At 40.9% G+C, this 17391-nt stretch overlaps 7 protein-coding genes across 10 annotated transcripts; 2 read left to right on the top strand and 5 right to left on the bottom strand.

Annotated features, from left to right (window-relative positions):
* The first annotated feature begins 132 nt into the window (after positions 1 to 132).
* Positions 133 to 17365, top strand: LOC124200666 (putative defense protein). Of its 3 annotated transcripts, none has more exons than XM_046596938.1 (7): positions 168 to 424; positions 486 to 555; positions 625 to 740; positions 16532 to 16623; positions 16685 to 16832; positions 16901 to 17050; positions 17117 to 17365. In XM_046596938.1, exons 1-7 carry the CDS (start codon positions 218 to 220, stop codon positions 17237 to 17239), a joined length of 906 nt encoding a protein of 301 aa, XP_046452894.1. In that variant the 5' UTR covers positions 168 to 217; the 3' UTR covers positions 17240 to 17365. The 3 variants fall into 3 exon arrangements, with proteins under 3 accessions (XP_046452895.1, XP_046452894.1, XP_046452893.1); XM_046596937.1 differs by lacking the exons at positions 168 to 424; positions 486 to 555; positions 625 to 740 and adding exons at positions 15567 to 16105; positions 16175 to 16262; positions 16349 to 16461; XM_046596939.1 differs by lacking the exons at positions 16532 to 16623; positions 16685 to 16832; positions 16901 to 17050; positions 17117 to 17365 and adding exons at positions 821 to 912; positions 1002 to 1098; positions 1183 to 1561 and having other exon boundaries at positions 133 to 424.
* Positions 1746 to 2812, top strand: LOC124200669 (putative defense protein Hdd11-like). Its single transcript, XM_046596942.1, has 6 exons — positions 1746 to 1961; positions 2040 to 2106; positions 2193 to 2296; positions 2376 to 2467; positions 2531 to 2627; positions 2699 to 2812. Exons 1-6 carry the CDS (start codon positions 1770 to 1772, stop codon positions 2798 to 2800), a joined length of 654 nt encoding a protein of 217 aa, XP_046452898.1. The 5' UTR covers positions 1746 to 1769; the 3' UTR covers positions 2801 to 2812.
* On the bottom strand, positions 3599 to 4913 carry LOC124200672 (putative defense protein). Its single transcript, XM_046596946.1, has 5 exons — positions 4683 to 4913; positions 4534 to 4600; positions 4289 to 4410; positions 4124 to 4215; positions 3599 to 3987 (listed from the first exon to the last, which is right to left on the bottom strand). Exons 1-5 carry the CDS (start codon positions 4875 to 4877, stop codon positions 3834 to 3836), a joined length of 630 nt encoding a protein of 209 aa, XP_046452902.1. The 5' UTR covers positions 4878 to 4913; the 3' UTR covers positions 3599 to 3833.
* Positions 5321 to 6583, bottom strand: LOC124200673 (putative defense protein). The gene is made up of 5 exons (XM_046596947.1): positions 6345 to 6583; positions 6193 to 6262; positions 5999 to 6117; positions 5806 to 5897; positions 5321 to 5731 (listed from the first exon to the last, which is right to left on the bottom strand). The coding sequence occupies exons 1-5, from the start codon at positions 6534 to 6536 to the stop codon at positions 5623 to 5625; spliced, it is 582 nt and encodes a 193-aa protein (XP_046452903.1). The 5' UTR covers positions 6537 to 6583; the 3' UTR covers positions 5321 to 5622.
* LOC124200671 (putative defense protein) lies at positions 9287 to 10801 on the bottom strand. Of its 2 annotated transcripts, XM_046596945.1 has the most exons (7): positions 10499 to 10801; positions 10319 to 10394; positions 10107 to 10210; positions 9904 to 9995; positions 9697 to 9775; positions 9449 to 9581; positions 9287 to 9394 (listed from the first exon to the last, which is right to left on the bottom strand). In XM_046596945.1, the coding sequence occupies exons 1-6, from the start codon at positions 10694 to 10696 to the stop codon at positions 9489 to 9491; spliced, it is 642 nt and encodes a 213-aa protein (XP_046452901.1). In that variant the 5' UTR covers positions 10697 to 10801; the 3' UTR covers positions 9287 to 9394; positions 9449 to 9488. The 2 variants fall into 2 exon arrangements, with proteins under 2 accessions (XP_046452901.1, XP_046452900.1); XM_046596944.1 differs by having other exon boundaries at positions 9287 to 9581.
* On the bottom strand, positions 11607 to 12907 carry LOC124200667 (putative ferric-chelate reductase 1 homolog). Its single transcript, XM_046596940.1, has 6 exons — positions 12688 to 12907; positions 12526 to 12595; positions 12366 to 12469; positions 12210 to 12301; positions 12003 to 12126; positions 11607 to 11871 (listed from the first exon to the last, which is right to left on the bottom strand). Exons 1-6 carry the CDS (start codon positions 12904 to 12906, stop codon positions 11749 to 11751), a joined length of 732 nt encoding a protein of 243 aa, XP_046452896.1. The 5' UTR covers position 12907; the 3' UTR covers positions 11607 to 11748.
* Positions 13429 to 14744, bottom strand: LOC124200670 (putative defense protein 3). Its single transcript, XM_046596943.1, has 6 exons — positions 14455 to 14744; positions 14315 to 14384; positions 14136 to 14239; positions 13948 to 14042; positions 13763 to 13859; positions 13429 to 13673 (listed from the first exon to the last, which is right to left on the bottom strand). The coding sequence occupies exons 1-6, from the start codon at positions 14641 to 14643 to the stop codon at positions 13581 to 13583; spliced, it is 648 nt and encodes a 215-aa protein (XP_046452899.1). The 5' UTR covers positions 14644 to 14744; the 3' UTR covers positions 13429 to 13580.
* Positions 17366 to 17391: the final 26 nt, after the last annotated feature.

Here is a 17391-nt window from a genome sequence, read left to right as displayed (position 1 = left end):
ATCACGAAAATGTTAACGAGGTGGAAGTAGAAAGCCGAGAGTTAAGATTTCCTCATATATACTTATAGAAACTTTCCTTCCGGCCAAAAATCTTTCTTAAGGAAATATGGTTATTAACAAAGCGCTCGAGGGTGGGCTGTGATAGAGCCTACATGCACACACACACAGCACTATAGCTATAGGCAGGTAGGCGACGGACGTCAAGTCAGTCTTGAGCATGCCGTCCAACGGGAAAGCCGCGTTCGTTTGTGCTTCAGCCGCCGTCATCAGCAGTGTCTTGTTGCTGTTGATTCTGGCACCCGTTCAACAGACCCAAGGATATTCGAATGGTGCCCCGACAGTTTCCTGTGGCGACATGATTCCGCAACACGGCGTCGATGCCCAGTTCGGCCCGTCTCCATTTCTCATTCACCTGATGGACGGGGTAAATTTGACAGATGCAAGTAATTGGTGTGATGTTTGACAATCATCTTTGTTTGTATTAGGAAATTGTCTTGATGGATAATTCCGTCCACCTGGAACTGCGCTCCAGCGATCCGCAAATTGCTTTCGAGGGTACGTATAACTGTGTAACTTAACATCCCGTTGCAGATATCTGAACAGGCATCTGAACGTTATTATTAGGTTATTTCATCATGGCATTCGATAAAAATGATCATTCGGCCCATCCCAGACCTATTGGCCGGTTCAAACAGTCCGCCAATGACGTCAAAGTCATCGACTGCCCTGGTGGCATGCAGGTATATAAATCGATGCTAATATTCTCAACTGAATATTAATAACGTTCTATACATTATTTGTGATGTAATTTTGCGAGCAGAATGCCGTCACTCACAGCACGAACGTCAAGAAAAGCTCGGTGACGCTTGAATGGTTTCCGCCCGAAAACTATTCAGGCCAAGTTGTTTTCAGGTGAGTTCGTGCGTAGTGTGTCAGGTCTTTCTATACAAACTTATGGCAAACATAACGGCAAATATTTTATCCCCATTGTTCCATTTCAGGACCACCTTCGTCAAAGGCAAGTCGACATTTTGGGTCAAGCAGGAGTCGAAATCCGTTTCGTTCGTGATGGAAACAACCAGCAAAGGATCACCAAAGGTGAAAATTCGCAATGGATCAAAAATGACAAAACTTTGAATTAAATTTCTTTGTTCCGCATTTCATTTGAATTGGTAAAAACAGGCCCCTATGACTCAAAAAGGATCTGGTTCCTCGTCGTCTAGCACAGTGTGGGCCGGTCTGATAGCCGCCTCCTTGCTGGCCTTCCTGTTGGTGCGATAAGCACCCCGACATCCGGATATGACAACGTCGCATTAATAAACTATAGACTACTAGACATTCGCACCGACGTCCGGCAGCCAAATTGTGTGCGAATTGTGAACGCTACATATTTTTATAATTGATGCTTATAATCCCATTTGTTCCTTTTTGAAAACTTTTCTTCTTAAATCTAAAAAAAAAACGAAATTGGCGCGACAAATAAAACGGCGGTGCGGTTATTTTGACACCAATATGATACCACAAACAAAAACTGATTGAAATAAAATAATTGTAGAATCCACTGTTCCTTGTTCTTATCACGCACGACTGAAGAAACCTCACATTTCCAACCAAGCTCCAGACACCAAATTCAAACTGTTAATCTACCACTAGTTTCCTTTGATTTGGTAGTAGTACCTATAGTGTAAAAACTCAAAATTGAGGAAGTGGTCTTACGGGAATGTCATTGTAATCGAGCTCAAGTCAGCCAAGCATCGCCAGTCTTCAACATGTCGTACAACATGAAAGCCGCGTTCACTTGCGCTGCCGTCAGTGTCCTGCTGCTGATCCTGGCCGGGCCCATTCAGGTCCAGGGACTTTCCAGTGGAGCTCCTACAGCGGCCTGTATCAGTATGATACCCGGCCATGGACCCGACCCTCAGACAGGCCCATCGCCTTTCGTGACGGTTGTTTCCGATAAGGTAAATAAGGCTACAAGAATGATTTCTTGACAAATTATAAGGGATTTCAAATTATAACGGCGCAATTTTGATTTGGAGATGGTTTCGACCAACACTCCCATAATGATGGACTTGCATCCCAGTAATATTCAAAATCCATTCAAAGGTAAATTACGTCGACCCGTTCAAATCAATTGCGGTTATATGATAATTATTGGAATACTTTCCGTGTGAATTTGAACCATTATCAAGGTTACCTTGTGATGGCTTTCGATACCAAAAATCCATCCGTAGCGATTGGCACCTTTAAACAGTCCAATAACGGCAAATTAATTGACTGTCACAGCGGCTTGAATGTAAGTTTCATTCTTTTGATGATGCAACTAAATCATGTTCAAACGCCTATATACTATTCATTGCCAACAAACGTTTTAGAACGCAGCCACGCATAGCGATCCATCCCCTAAGACCTCTGTCAAGCTCGAGTGGACTCCTCCGTCCGACTATTCCGGTCAAGTTATCTTCAGGTGAATATTATAATTTTAGCGCGCGGCGATTTGTTTTATTTAACCATATCAAATTATTTTTAGGACTACATTTGTAAAAGAGAGAATGACATTTTGGGTCAAGACCGAATCGGAAACTGTCACCATCGGCGGCCCACCGTCAACAGCGTCAACAACGACAGTACAAGAACCGAACGATCTTGATTACGATGAATATTTTTAATCAACATTCTAATTGCAATTTTCTGTTAGGCTCCTGTTACCCCGAAGAAGAATTTGGCCCCGTCACAGTTCGTCAGTGTGACGTGTGGCAACTTGATTTTCCTCTCGTTGCTCATTTTCCTAGTGCGATAGTTCTTCCAGTTTTAAAAAAACGCTCCAGCACCAAATCTCACAATTCCTTCTTTCGCTATAAACCACATACTGCCAAATCTGATGAACTAAAATTTAAATTAAACTGAATTAAGGATATCAAACTTCTGATCATCTAAACCCCCTTGATATAACTTTCCCTTCATCACAGCCCCGCGATTGCCAAATAATAAAAATTATACAAAAAAGTGGCTTTCTTTTCCTTTACCTTCCACAATATAATATCATAATAAGGAAGCGGTGTGCTGTCGACTCTCTCGCCAGCTATTATATATATCGTGTGAAACCGGCTTTATCATTCCATCATAACAATAAAATGTCGAAAGTTGGTTTTCGGGGTTTCCTCTATAACTTGCATTTCGTCACCAAAAAGCGCACGCGGTTGCTGGTTAATTATTTAATATCTCAACCAAAGTGGCTGAATTATTCGTTCGGTTGAGTATATACCGGTATTGGTTTTCCGATTGATATAGGGAGGACATAGTATGCGTGATTCCCTGTGATTTCAATGTGAGAAAAAAAAATTAAAAACGAGCGGAAAAGGGCGGACCCGATCAAACCATGCACGCTATAATGTAATGGTGACGCTTGCGTTTTGAAATGATTCGAATCTGTTCGCGTGACCAGTGTCAACAGATTTTTATACATCGACGACGAAAAGGCTGAGAACTATATAATAGACAATGGTGAGAAATGACACGACACATTTTTCTCTGAACCCTTTTGCTGTCGTTCAGCCTTCTACGAGTCCCGCGGGCAATTTTCCAAAAACTGCTGATGTCACTTGAAGCGATTGTGTATTAAAACGAGATGACGGTGACGGATAAAAGACTCTCGAGTGAACAATTATGCGCGTTTGTTTGTATATTTGGAACATGTTAAGGCACTGCAGTTCAGCGACGATGAGGGACTAAATTTTCTTGAAAATACTGATGACGTGAAATGAAGTAGACGGGGTTTGTGTGCTCAGCAGCGGGTTTAACGTGTGCTACACCAACGAGGGATGTGATAAGGTTCACCGCATTAGGAAGGCCAGCAAAGAGACGGCCACTAGGCCGGCCCACACACTGGATAGGCTAGTGGCAGAATTGGGAATTTCCATGACGAACGAAACAGTAATTGATTCCGTCTTGGTCCAGTACGTCATCGCATCTTTCACGTACGTGGTTCTGAAACAAATCACCGTAAATTGCTTTAGCATAAATTTGATTCATAGCGCAGCGCTTGGCATGTCGCATATTTAAATTTAGCAGATAGCTACACAAAAAAGTATGCAAACAGATTAAATCTCAAATCAATTCTCACCTAAAAACGGCTATTCCCATGTAATACAATGGTGGTTGCCATTCGAGATTTACTAAGGACTTGGTTGAATTACTTGTGTGCGTAGCAGCATTCTGCAATTGTTAGATATAATCAATAAATTAAAGCTTGTAGAATTGATTGATTGAATTCGATTGATTCACTTACCAGCGTACCCTCCACATCATCACTAGGGCAACTCATAAGTTGAGCCTGGTCATCAACGGGAGTTTTAAAAGTCCCGATCGGCTTGGAATCGTTGTCTATGTCGAACGCCATCACGAGGAAACCTGATCAAAAAATTGCGTAACAGAGTCAATCAACAAATCAGATATTCAATTCAACCGATGGGGCCCTTGCACACTTTGCTATTGTGAAATTAACATGCGGGGCATTTCGTTGTTGAATAATACCTTTGAAAGTGTCAGCAGATGAGGATCGTAGTTCCAACTTCACGGGGTCGTCCATCAACACGTACTCCTATACATTTCAATGCAATTATGAAAATCGTGTCGTTCATAAGACTCAAATCCATCACAAGTGTGTAGGCCTATATACTTACCCCGACGGGAATTTCAGTCTTGAAAGGAGATGCAGAGGTTTGCGGTGTGTAACCGTGTTGAGGTGTCATATCTTTGCAAGCAGCAGCCGGTGCTCCAGTTGGTGTTCCATGGATGCTGGGCAGCACCAGGATCAGCAGAAAGGCACTGGCGACAGCGCAGGTGAACACGGTTGACTTTTGGCACGACATCATCATCCTGTTGTTGTTTGACTGGTGAATTGAACTGGCCAGTCTGTCCAACTCCCCGGAGTATTTATACCAGCACTCATGTAGCGCGCGCGTCTATATCTTTCTAATAAAGATTGCTAAGCTTGCTATACGGACTGGTCGCCCTTTTGACATTGCCGGTGTGAAAGCAATGATGGGCGAAATGGACTTTGACGTCTTTTCTTCACATCGTCCAAGCTATTTACTCTCAAATGTTGTGCAATAATCGTCTGATTGTTTGCTTGAAGCATATACAAGTCACATATTTTATTAATTTATCTGTATGGTCATTGATGGGAAAAACATATTTATGAAGCGATATTAGGACTACCTTCTATATATAATTATCCTCATTATATAAACACGCCATCATATTTTGGCATGCAATTCATAGTCGTAAAGTAGAAATTGAAATGTTTCAGAACTTTTCATATTTTTGGAGCTCATTTTTATTTGTCTCCTTATTTAATCAAATAGTTTATGGGTTTTATAGGGATTTTCCCGAGTGTCTAGTTATTTCTCTAGATTTTCATGTTTTAATTTTTCAAAACGCAACTAACCGGAATTTAGTTTATTTTATGCATCATTATTTAAAAAGAATGAATTGCTTTTTTTGTTTTGCCAAACTATTGCTGGTGTGTATATTCTATCCATCAATTAACTCCATTTGCCCATGTGTGATATTGCAATTCAATTATTAGTGTTCGATGGACGATTATTTCAGCAAGAGAAATCAAACGTCTTTCATGGGATCGTGGGTGCTCCCGTCGGGCATCACAAAAGTGACAGAAATCGACTCCGTCTTGACCCAAAAGGTGGAAACGTCTTGGACGAAGGTGGTCCTGCATTACACGTAACAATATTATCAGTTATTAGTATAATCCAATCATCTTAAATGGAAATGGACAAATCTTACCTGAAGATGGCTGTACCCATGTAATACTTGGGTGGTTGCCAGTCGATCCTCACCAAATTCTTCACGACATTGTTGGTGTGCGTAACAGCGGTCTGGGTGTGACACATAACAGAAATTCAATTAATTCATTCTAATACATTTTTAGGCGTGTCGTTTAGTAAATTAAAAAAAAAATAATTCGCATTAGGCCTACCGATACTTTGCCGGAACAATCCATGAGTTGACCATCGCTGCCTTCGATCAATTTAAAAGTGCCGATGGGTTTAGGTGTGGCCGAAGTGTCGTCCTTGTCGAACGCCATAATAAGGAACCCTAATATCATTCAAACGGGAAAAAGTTAGCACCATCATAAAATGAACAAACATTTATTCCTGCTTTGTTAATTGCCTTTGAAATAAGTTCCGGATGAGAGACTGCGAAGTTCCAGATGGACGGGGTCGTCCATGAAGGCGGTCTCCTAAAAATCCCAATGGCCAAAAAATATTTTAAAATCAAACCTCAAATATTATTCACTCTGCAAAATCCTAATTGTGTTTTACCCCAGTTGGAATTTCCGTTTTGAAGGGGGATGCCGAATTTTGGGCGTCGTATCCATGGGCAGGTGTCATGGTTTCACAGGCAGAAATAGGAGCCCCCATTGGTGTTCCATGGATCTGATCGACTGGCGCCAAAATCAAAATCCACAGGGCACCGACGACGATAGCGCTAAGGGTGGCATCGAGAAAAGACATGTTGCAGACTGAATGTATTGGGACGTACTGATCACCCAAATCGGTGTAACCCGGAGTATTTATACAATCTCAAGCCAATAAGTGATGCCACAATAGAGTCGTCGTCAGGGTCTCATCTACGTGAAAAAAAAGGTTTGTTAAGCGCGGGCTGCTGTGCTAACCACCCGCTTCTCTCATTACCTGCGCGTGGATGTCCGGGCGATGGTGAACGAGATGGACTTTGGCATCCGATTCCATTTGAAAAATGCGTCCTTGCTCAGCACGTGTCGTCAAATTTGGTCAAAAAGGGTAATATAAAAAAGATAACTTTATAGGATTTGGTGGGGAAATGTATTACGGGTAACTAATATAAAGATCCTAGCTCGGTTCGTCCATCATCAAAATCATTCCTGAATTAATGCAGAATTAAATCATCTAGAAATGAAAAAAAATGTTAAATCAGTTGGTTATTTTGATATACCTTCCACAGTCAATTTCCAAGAAATCGAAAAACTTTTGTTTAGCCATTCCCATATTCTTGTTGAGACGCCATATACTTTGGCAGGAAGCAGTCCGCGATCCAGTTGACGGTCCATGGATCCGCGGTTCAAGGAGACAAGGATCAAACAGCAGCCTCCATTGGAATTATATTAGGTTGACTTGATTTCTTTGTCATCCGGCCTATATAGAAAGGACATGATGAGATTTTCCTATACGATAATTGGATGTCATAATTCATACCGAAAGATTCGCATTACAGGATCCCATTAATAGAAGTTGTCTTAAATAATCGCCAATCCAAATCTGGTGGTCAAAGTATATAGATGATGTGTCATGTATACTCGGACTAATATGAGACTCTGATTGATTCTTGGTTCCCTTTAACCATAAATCGGCAACAGGATCGCCCGACTGCTGCCTGCGAAAGTATGACACCTCAACATGAATACATCAATTCAACAAAAATGTGTCGTCGCTCTTCAACACGGAATTTCCCCTTTTGTATCTGATTGTCTAAGATTGTCGGTGGCGATATTAAAACGACAATTTTAAGAAATATAATTAACCTCGGCCATGGCCGGAAGAACCTTTTAGTACAATGGAAATAATGGGCCCACCCTGATGCTGAAAATTCTATTCTATTTTCCTTTGCTTTATTGAGCTGGGGGATTTCAAATAACTTGTGTGGAATAATCAAGTTGAAAGGTTCACTTTCCCATCAGCAAATATTCCCCCTCGCCGGGCTAAACCCATATCCCGATCACCGGAGCCGTTCACCACCCGCCGAACGCTCTTGCCACCCTTTCTATCGTGTACTATCTCATTTTTCTTATACCTGTCCTGACTCGGGAGTGTAGTCACGTCTCCAGACGTGCCGTGCGCACAAAATACGGTCGTGCCGTGCGCAAAACTAGACACCCAACGTCACCGCGACAAGGAACGTTCGGATCCCATATAATATGCTGATTCTATCGTGATTGGCAGCCAATAAAAATCTCGATTCATTCAATTGAAGCGCTTGATCGTCTTCGATTTTCTTTCAATTTCGTGTTGTCTTTGGCGCCAACTATTTCAAATTGCCGGGCAAACGGAAAAATCCGAGGTTGGAAACGAGCATTTCGTGAGTATCAAGGAAGTGCCGTGCGCAGCGTGATCCTTGATCGCGTCCATGTAACCAACGGTCGGTAGTGCCGTGCGCATTAAACGCTGGCGATATCGGACGGAGAGCAGTTCGGTTGGCTAGACGCTTACGTGATCCCCCCCCCCTCTTTTTCTATCCGAATAAATTTCATTAGGATGATTATTGAGCAATAACCCAGGTAGCATGTTGTTGTCTTTCGTTTACACTTTGACCGGCAGCATAGGAAAACAGTTTACTGAACAAATAAAGCCCTATAGCAACAATTATCGGGATCGAAACCAACTAGCAAAGCTCGAAAACAATATTATTCGTTTGATGCTTTATACCACAGCATAGACGTCATAACTCTTAAGCTGATTTTTCTGTCAGCGTATTATTTGATCTGAATGATGACTAGGTATAGATTGTTCTGGATCCACTAGAAACAACAACGTGACGATTTTTTTTAAATTAATTTTTAGTTGCAAATTTATTTCTCCGTGAATTTTATTGCTAAATATTTATTCTGCGTTGCTAATTTATTCTCGGATGTTTCCTCCGTGAATTTGTATCAAATTATTGAGAAGTTACGTAATTTTAATTTTGCTGTTCAAAATTAGCGAAACAAAGTCAAAGTTACGTCATCGACTATTATTGTAGGACAATTTTCCTTTGAATCATGAGATTGCTTCTGGATTTCTTATTACCAACATCAACTATGATTTGCACATGTCAAATGGTAATTGTCAAATTTTTATCGAATTCTCCGACAAAATCCCCGGACCCGGAAGGCGTCAAACTCGTTCATAAATCAGGATCGACAACGATATTAATATTCCTCATTATAGTTGTCCATCACATTTTACCGAGCGCCGGTCGATACTCTATAGAAAATGCAGTCACCTAATCAGTAATCATCCCCAACATTTTTACCTATTCTTTTCTCACGTGAGACAAACATTTTATCATTTTTTTCAAAAACACTTTACTAGCGCCCTCTTTTGGTTGTACCTCACATAGATTACGTCATAATGGGACGTAATAATTCTTTTATAATCTTTGTGCTCGTTATAGTTTTCCCAATTGCGCAACCCAATTTCCAAACGCTGTTAAAAACATTGCAACGTTTTATATGGGTGTTTTATAGACGTATTGTTTGAGGGGTTTTTATTTTCAGTGAAAACGGAAATGATACGAGTACAGAGCAACAACATATATAACCGAGTGTCCGTGTACCATTTAGTCTATTATACATCAGCTATATAGAAAAAATCATAAACTCATTTCACAAGTCATAGCCTTAATAATATACCATATTATCGCCAGCACCGCGTGATGTGACGAGCTTATCGTTAAAGCGTGACAAAGGCCAGCAACGAGGCAACTGCCAGAGCGGCCCACATACCGGCCGGCTGGGAGGCCGAACTCGGCACGGTTGGAGCAACCTATTATATAATAATCAGTCCAAATATAATGACGGCGCAAAAATGAAAAAATTGATATAGATGATTTGATAAGAGTTAAAAGTCGAAAGAATAGTATAATGTATGGGTTTCGTACCGTTGGTGCCATCGCGAAGGTGACGGCGATGGATTCCGTCTTGACCCAATATGTCGCCTGATTCTGTACGAAGGTTGTCCTGATGATGAACAAATGAATGCAATTTAATTAAGCAATCAATTTCGACAGAAGCAAAAGACATTTTTCACACTTCATAGTTTTTATCTGCAAATGCGAACACACATAAATAAAAAGTTAATTTGTTACCTGAAAATAACTGTGCCCATGAAGCCTTTTGGAGGGACCCAGTCGACTGTCGCCAGTTGCTTGTCGCTATTAGATGTGTGCGTAGCAGCGTTCTTGATAATTTAAAAATAATTAAAAATCAAGTACAGTATATACAGCTATCTAATGAGCTATACGATTATTTTCAAAGTTTCTACACTATTCTCTATAAAAATTCGATTTACCTTCACACCACCAATGCAATCGATTAGCTGTCCGTCACTGGGCAGTTTGAAGGTGCCGATGGGTTGGGTGGCATTGTTCTTGTTGAATGCCATTACGAGGTAGCCTGATGGATATTGCAAATTCAACATTCAATCATTTCCAAGTGCTCCCAAGAAGATGAAAGTGGACAAACGCATTTTGGATATGAAATTTCCAAACTTGTGAAACTCACCTTTGAACGACAATAATCCGTTAGGGACACTATTGCGAAGTTCCAGTCGCACAGTCTCATCCATCAACACATTTTCCTATCAAAATGAATTTGCAACAATCGAATTCCATTAACAGTCAATCGACACGATCATTGATCTAAAAATTGAATTCATCGAATTGGAATCCTTTTCAAATTTACCCCGGCTGGAATTTCAGTTTTGAAAGGAGATGAGCTGGTGGGTTGCGCATCGAAACCATGTCCGGGGGTCATGGTGGCACAGGCTGTTGTTGGCGCTCCAGTGGGCGATCCATCGATCCGGCCGATGGATGCCACAGCCAAGAGAAAAGCGGCGACGACAGCAGCGCGGCAGGTGTGAACGTTCTTGGTGTACGACATGTTGAAGACTGAATATTATGCGGGCAGCAGGTCTTTCTTCCGTCGCCTATTCTGTTCGTCTAGTTATAACAAATGTGAACCCAGGGTACGAAAGAATGGTACGCGAGCTGTATATGTAGACAATTGCTGCCATGTTGGTCATAGGGATAGTCTCACAAGCGCAGGAGATAGCGCAGCAGCAGCAGGATTAGTTTATGTGGGGAAGATGAGAAAAAGTCCCTTATGTAAGATTGTTTTATGTAAGCCTACAAAAAAAAATTAGAGTCAAAGTGCATTTATACCTGGTTATGTTTAGACATTCAGCTGTTCTTTTTCTGAATGTCAAAAAGTGAATTTTCTGGGTTTTGGTTCAAAGTTTCAAACGAATGGCAAAATATCCAATTTCCAAAATTTTCGCTTTTTTAATTTTCGTTTGACTTTAGCTTTGTTGTGGGCGTCGCTTTGATTCAAAAGAAACCAGATTTGATTTTTTCGTTTATTCTTCATGCGTACACATCAGACACCAAATGTAGAAAAGTATCACTGTACAGGTATACAAGGAAGCGGATAGAAATGGCGCAGCAGTTCACTTGCTAGACGGACTTTTTGGATACAGGCGGTATAAAGTCATATGGGTGATATTATTACCTGTCTTGTAGTGATTGCGTCTATTAGTGGTTCACGAACGACCGTGAATATATAGTACCGCTATATTGCAAATGGTACATATTTCCAGGCTGCCAAAAATACCTGGATTCGACAATTGCATAGCTTTCGGACGTAATATTGTTTAAAACCGCAGAGACCCCGATGTTTTATATCTTCAAGGAAAACAGAATTGACAAAAATCTTAGTAGATTATCCTACCGTTGCCCACCGCAGGAGAAATTGGGTGTCGAGTATCAACCACACAGAAACGTATCCTTTCAGGTATGCTATTGTATGTTTATTATTCCATTGCTAGTACATTCTTTTTGCTAAGTTTGAAAGTTGTCATGGTTGCGCGAATAAAAAATACCGCGAACGATTGGAATTCACGCCCAGTCGTGTGCTGTCCGCACCTGGTGATGCCATCAGGCCAACAGTTGAATTTGTCTGGAAGGGATAAGTAATAACGAGGTAGCAGCGGCCATCAGACCAGCCCATATGAAACTGCCGGTCGATGGATGGGGGGCGGAATTGGGGGTGTTGGCCACCTATTATCCACCCAGCAGAATATATAACAATAATAATGACGGCGACACAAAAGAATCGATTTTATACGATGTGAATTCGGCTGATATGATGGTGCTAAAGAAAACAAACATAATTATTCAAGTACTACTACCGTTGGTTGTGTCACTGCCACCGACGGCTGGCTGGGATTGGCTGTCGGAATATCCGCCACAAAAGAAACGGCAATCGATTCCGTCTTGACCCAAAATGTGGAAACGTTTTGTACGTATGTGGTCCTGCACGGGTGAAATAAAACAAAAACATTTGTATTGGCATATATTCCGTCTCAAAGGTGTGCTGATGGAGTAATGATGCTCACCTGAAGACGACCGTGCCCAAATAATTCATCGGCGGAATCCACTCAACCGTCACCAACTGTTTTTCATTGTTGAATGTGTGCGTAGCGGCATCCTTTAAGATTATTTTGACATTTTATAATTTCATTTTGTTTTGCGAGATGTGTATCGCTTATTACCAGGGCATCTGCGGTGCAGTTCATTAATTTGCCGTCGCTGGGCAATTGAAAAGTTCCGATTGGCTGTGCATCATTGTTCTTGTCAAAGGCCATCACAAGGAAACCTATACCCATCAGTTATAGACGTGAATGATTTGAAACAACAGTTATTTCTTTATACCTTTGAATTTTGACATTTCGTTTTGGGAACGCAATTCCAGTCGCACTGCCTTATCCATCAAGGCGTACTCCTATCAAATTTCATCCCGAATATTCTTTATTACTTGCGAAACAGTCTAACTTGAATTATTCTTGGAAATTTCAAACAGTTTCGTATTTTTACCCCGGCCGGAATTTCCGTCTGGAAGGGCGATGGAGTGACTTGAGGTGGGAATCGGGGGTACCCATGCACAGGACTCATGGTTGTACAAGCGGAACTTGGAGCTCCGTTCGGGAAGGCCTCGATCCGGCCGATGGATATCACAACTAACAGGAATAAGGGAGCAGTCAATTTCTTGTTGTCCAACATGTTGATGTCTATAGATGTGAGCTGGTCCTTCATCGGAGACTCTTTTCTATTTATATTCAACCGAAACCAAGAAAAGTGGGAGATGGACAGTAAGTAAATGATGTGACTGTAATTATTGTCGTGTAACGATGATCCATTCATGGTAGAAATAATTAAAACACATACCCTTGATTGAAAAAAGAGACATTATTTTCAACTTGAATGACCTTATCTGTTACAGTAATGACTTGAAGGATTTTTAAAAATCATTGAAACGATTATAGCCTACTCATGTAGGGCGGGTTTGAAAAATAAATAAGCGCTTGTCATCGGATGATGCCACAATCGTGCGATACGTATATCTAATGCTGCTGATTGATAACATTCCCTCCCCTTGTTTGAAAAGCGGCTATTCATCTTGCGGTTATCGATAACTGAAAAGTGTTGACGCGGTATAGTTTTCCTATTGATATTTCAGCTACTAGTATTGCGCATTATCGAAACCTTTACAGCGACAGCCAATAATATAGCTATAAGCTATATTATATAGAACATAGAACATATGGAATGGATGGCTTTTAATGGGACTCGCTTTTATTGTTTCGTTCACAAATTGAACTATTTAAAGTACACGAATGATTGCTTCATTATAATTGTATCAACTAGAACATTCAACAGCCAGAGTCAAGTATAGGCTGAGGTGTGTATCTTGACATTTTGAAAAAAGCTTATCGCATCAATAAGGTCAACAAGGAAAAGGCAATCAGGCCGACCCACATACTGCTCGATTGCGAGGCTGAACTCGGGGTGGTGGTCGGAACCTGCATTGAAAATCGAATGAGAATAATATGGCACAAAAAAAAGTTGAGTTGTTTCTCTTAAAAATTAACCATAGTTTATTTAACTATACCTGTGTTGTCGTTACTGTAGTAATTTCCTCCACGAACGAAACGGTAATCGATTCCGTCTTGACCCAAAATGTTGAAATGTTGTGTACGTAAGTGGTCCTACGTATACGAACAATAACATAATTAATATTTACTATATTTGAAGAAAGAGTTATTAGACCAAAAACAATTAGGAATGAGTTCTAACATGAATTTGGCGGTGCCCTTGTAATCTGAAGTGGGCGGGATCCAGTCGATTGTCACCAATTTCTTGTCGTTATTCCACTTATGCGTAGCCGCATTCTTTTGATTTTTTTTTCAAAAATTAAGCGTTTTAGTTGTAGTTCACATTAATTATAATTAAATCAAGTCGGGTATATCAATTTGCGTATTTACCCCAACGCCCTGCAGGCAGTCGATGACTTTTCCGTCGCTGGGAAGTTTAAATGTGCCAATGGGTTTAGTATCATCGTTCACGTCAAATGCCATCACAAGGAAACCTGATAAAACAGAACGAAGGGAATAACTTGAATGAAATCATTTCATATAATACGCCATGAATTGTATATACTCACCTTTGAACGGAATTAATGAATTTTGCGCGCGTAGTTCAATCTTCACGGTGTCACCCATCGGGATCGAGTTCTATTTTAATTTACCGGATGATTAAAAGTCAAACAATCAGTTGAAAATCGACCATGTCTATATTATATACCCCGGCCGGAATTTCTGTCTTGAACGGAGCCGAGCTGAGAAGTTGCGGATCGAATGGATGTCCAGGAGTCATGGTAGCACAGGCGGCAGTGGGAGCCCCTTCTTCTTCTCCATTAACCCGGTGGATGGGCGCCAGCACCAGGAGTAAGGCGCCGAGGACAGCACAGGTGTACAAGTTCTTGCAATACATCGTGTATAAACAACTGAATGTGCTGGAGCTTCTTCTCTGCTGGATGTTAATTGACTCTTGGCAGTGCGAGAAAACCAGAGCATCATATATATACTACGTTGGCTCTAGTTGATTTTTATGTATCTCTCATTTTAGTATATAACTCCATAACCTCGCAAGTTCAGATAGCGCCAACAGATTGTCAGTTTGACGAGTTTCTAAATTATATTTGTGTTAGCTGCAATATGTGGTGAGTCAGTCCTAGTTTGCCTGTCAGTTTAACCTTATGTGAAAAAAAGGGCCTTGCACGTGTCTCATCTTTGACTTCACGTAAGACGAAAGCGTAAAAATCGTATAGAATAAGCGCAATAGCGCATATCCTATGAGATATTTTGTGATAAGATTCCTTCTATATATAAATACCTAGCCGCTTGGCTAATAGCGTTATCGTCAAGTCAACAAATCAAGGTAGCTTTCAGTCAGGTGTCTTTTTTTGTTATCGGTGACGCCGTCTGTGCATCATCAAAGTGGATTGATTTTTCGGCCACCGGTCAACAAACGTTGAAACTGCTGTCTGATAATACACCTTTGCCCGCTCCCAGCGCTATTTTTACTATGGATAGAAACATTACGTAATTATCTGGCACGGAAAAAACTTCATTAGCGTGTCCAATTAAAAGATGAAAAACATTCGCAGAATTTTTCCGCACCAATCAGCCGTTGATACTTTAGTAGAAATCCACGACTAGTTGAGTCACGTTTTATAGGAGTGAATGACACGGGGCTTGTGCTGATATATGGCCACGTGATGGGTCTAACCTTTCCAAACCCGAAGGCTGATAATTGATAAACTAACCTTGAGTCTATCGAGAGATAAAAACGGCCATGTTCATATCCCATTTTCGTTTTCCTTTTTTTTTTAAACTACCCCGCAACCGATCATCAAACAGATTCCGGCTGAGAAACACAATTTGGCTTTCATCATGTAGCCGCACCCTCGCCGCTCGTAAATTGGACGGATAATATTCATGGTCGATGGCCACTATTAACTCAATGCCTTGCGATAGTCGCCCTGATGGATATCTAGCGGTAACCATAGTTTTCTGGCATAATCAGGTAACTCAGGTAAATGAGTTCTGCCGTAAGATATGGATCCGCTCTCATCAAACACAATATGTTCATCTATGTAGCACCTGATGAGGACGCCTGAGGATCCTCAGATCCCAATAGGAAGAGTTGCGGCCAGCATTGGCTTAAAACAAAAATGAGGATCCGAGGAGTAATAACTAAACGTCGATACGCAACTTGCTCATCATCAACAGTTATTGCAGCGCTCATAGTTTTCCGGCTGGTAATCCATTGCGCCGATAATGTGAATGGTTTTTCCGATAGCGTTCCAATCAGCAGTTGTTCGCCGATGGAATCCATCCACGGAGTGCCACCGCAAATCGGTAATCACCCCTTCTTCACTTACACCGACAAGGTAATGTTATAAATCAATAAGATATAATAACTAGACCGCAAATGTTTTTAAAATTTGAATGGCAAATAGAAAGTCATAACCAATAGCGGTGCTGACGCCGTTCAGTTGAGGCTTACCATCAAACAAAGGTCTTTGGGCAACGAAATGGCTTTCAAAGGTATACATTTATTTAAGGTATTATCAAATAACCCCTCAAACCGATATTGATTATAATCATTTGGGTGGATTCGATTGACGCTGGAGGCTTTTTTCTGGTGGCTTATGACGACGCAAACGCAAACAATGACTCGATTGGCTCGTTTTTCCAGCCCAGCGATGGCCAAGTCATCAGCTGCTCGAACGGAATCCCAAATTCTGTAATAAGTTGTCCCAACTTTGTTTTTTACAATAATTTCACTTTTGTGTTTGATTGCGTGACTGATGAAGAACGCCGTCACGCATAAAGCCAGTGACGACAAGCAGTTCGTAACGGTTTACTGGACACCGCCGGAATATTTTGTCGGATCGGTGACTTTCAGGTATTGGAAAACCAGAAGTCAAATTGATTCTTTTTTGATCACCTACAATTATCGATTGTAGAACAACTTACCTGAGGAACGGAACAGTATTTTGGGTAAACACTCTGGCGGCTAACCCTGTCCAAGTCGTTAATGTGGCAACTACAACCATTTCTCCAAGCTCTACTACCACCGAGCTTATAACTCCGCCAACAACATTATCATCCACGGTGAATATAGTCTTATAACTGACTCCTACTCCGTTCAGGTTTTACCTATTTATTTTCAAATGATTTAGGATGCGAGTTGTTCTGACGCGACCAGCGACAGCAGTGACATTATTACACCAACTACTGAAACAATGTTCAACACTACAGAAGAAGAAGAAAATTCGACGAGCATTCTTACGACGCCGACGGCCGAGGCAACAACGACTACAACACCTACTGTAAGTCTTTTTGGCTGTAAAAACAAAATTAATTCATTACAAATGAACCATTTCTTTAATTTGTAGACGAATAAACCACCAAATAGTGGACTTGCGTCTGAATTTGTAATTACATTTCACGTACTGGTGGTTGGCCTAACCTGCTGGACGGTGCTCGTCTATCTAAGTAACAATTATTTATTATTCTGACAACACATTTTGAATTGACGACCTGAATTGCCAATGGTTCATCCAATTAATTCTTGCCACACAACAATGTTTTATATATTCAATATACGATACACCCGACTTTTTCAAATAAATTTGCAAATCAAAAATGTTTACTAAAATTAATTTCCGGT

Source organism: Daphnia pulex, chromosome 8, assembly GCF_021134715.1.
Source record: "Daphnia pulex isolate KAP4 chromosome 8, ASM2113471v1".
NCBI lineage: Eukaryota > Metazoa > Arthropoda > Branchiopoda > Diplostraca > Daphniidae > Daphnia > Daphnia pulex.
This window is presented reverse-complemented; position numbering and strand designations above follow the sequence as displayed.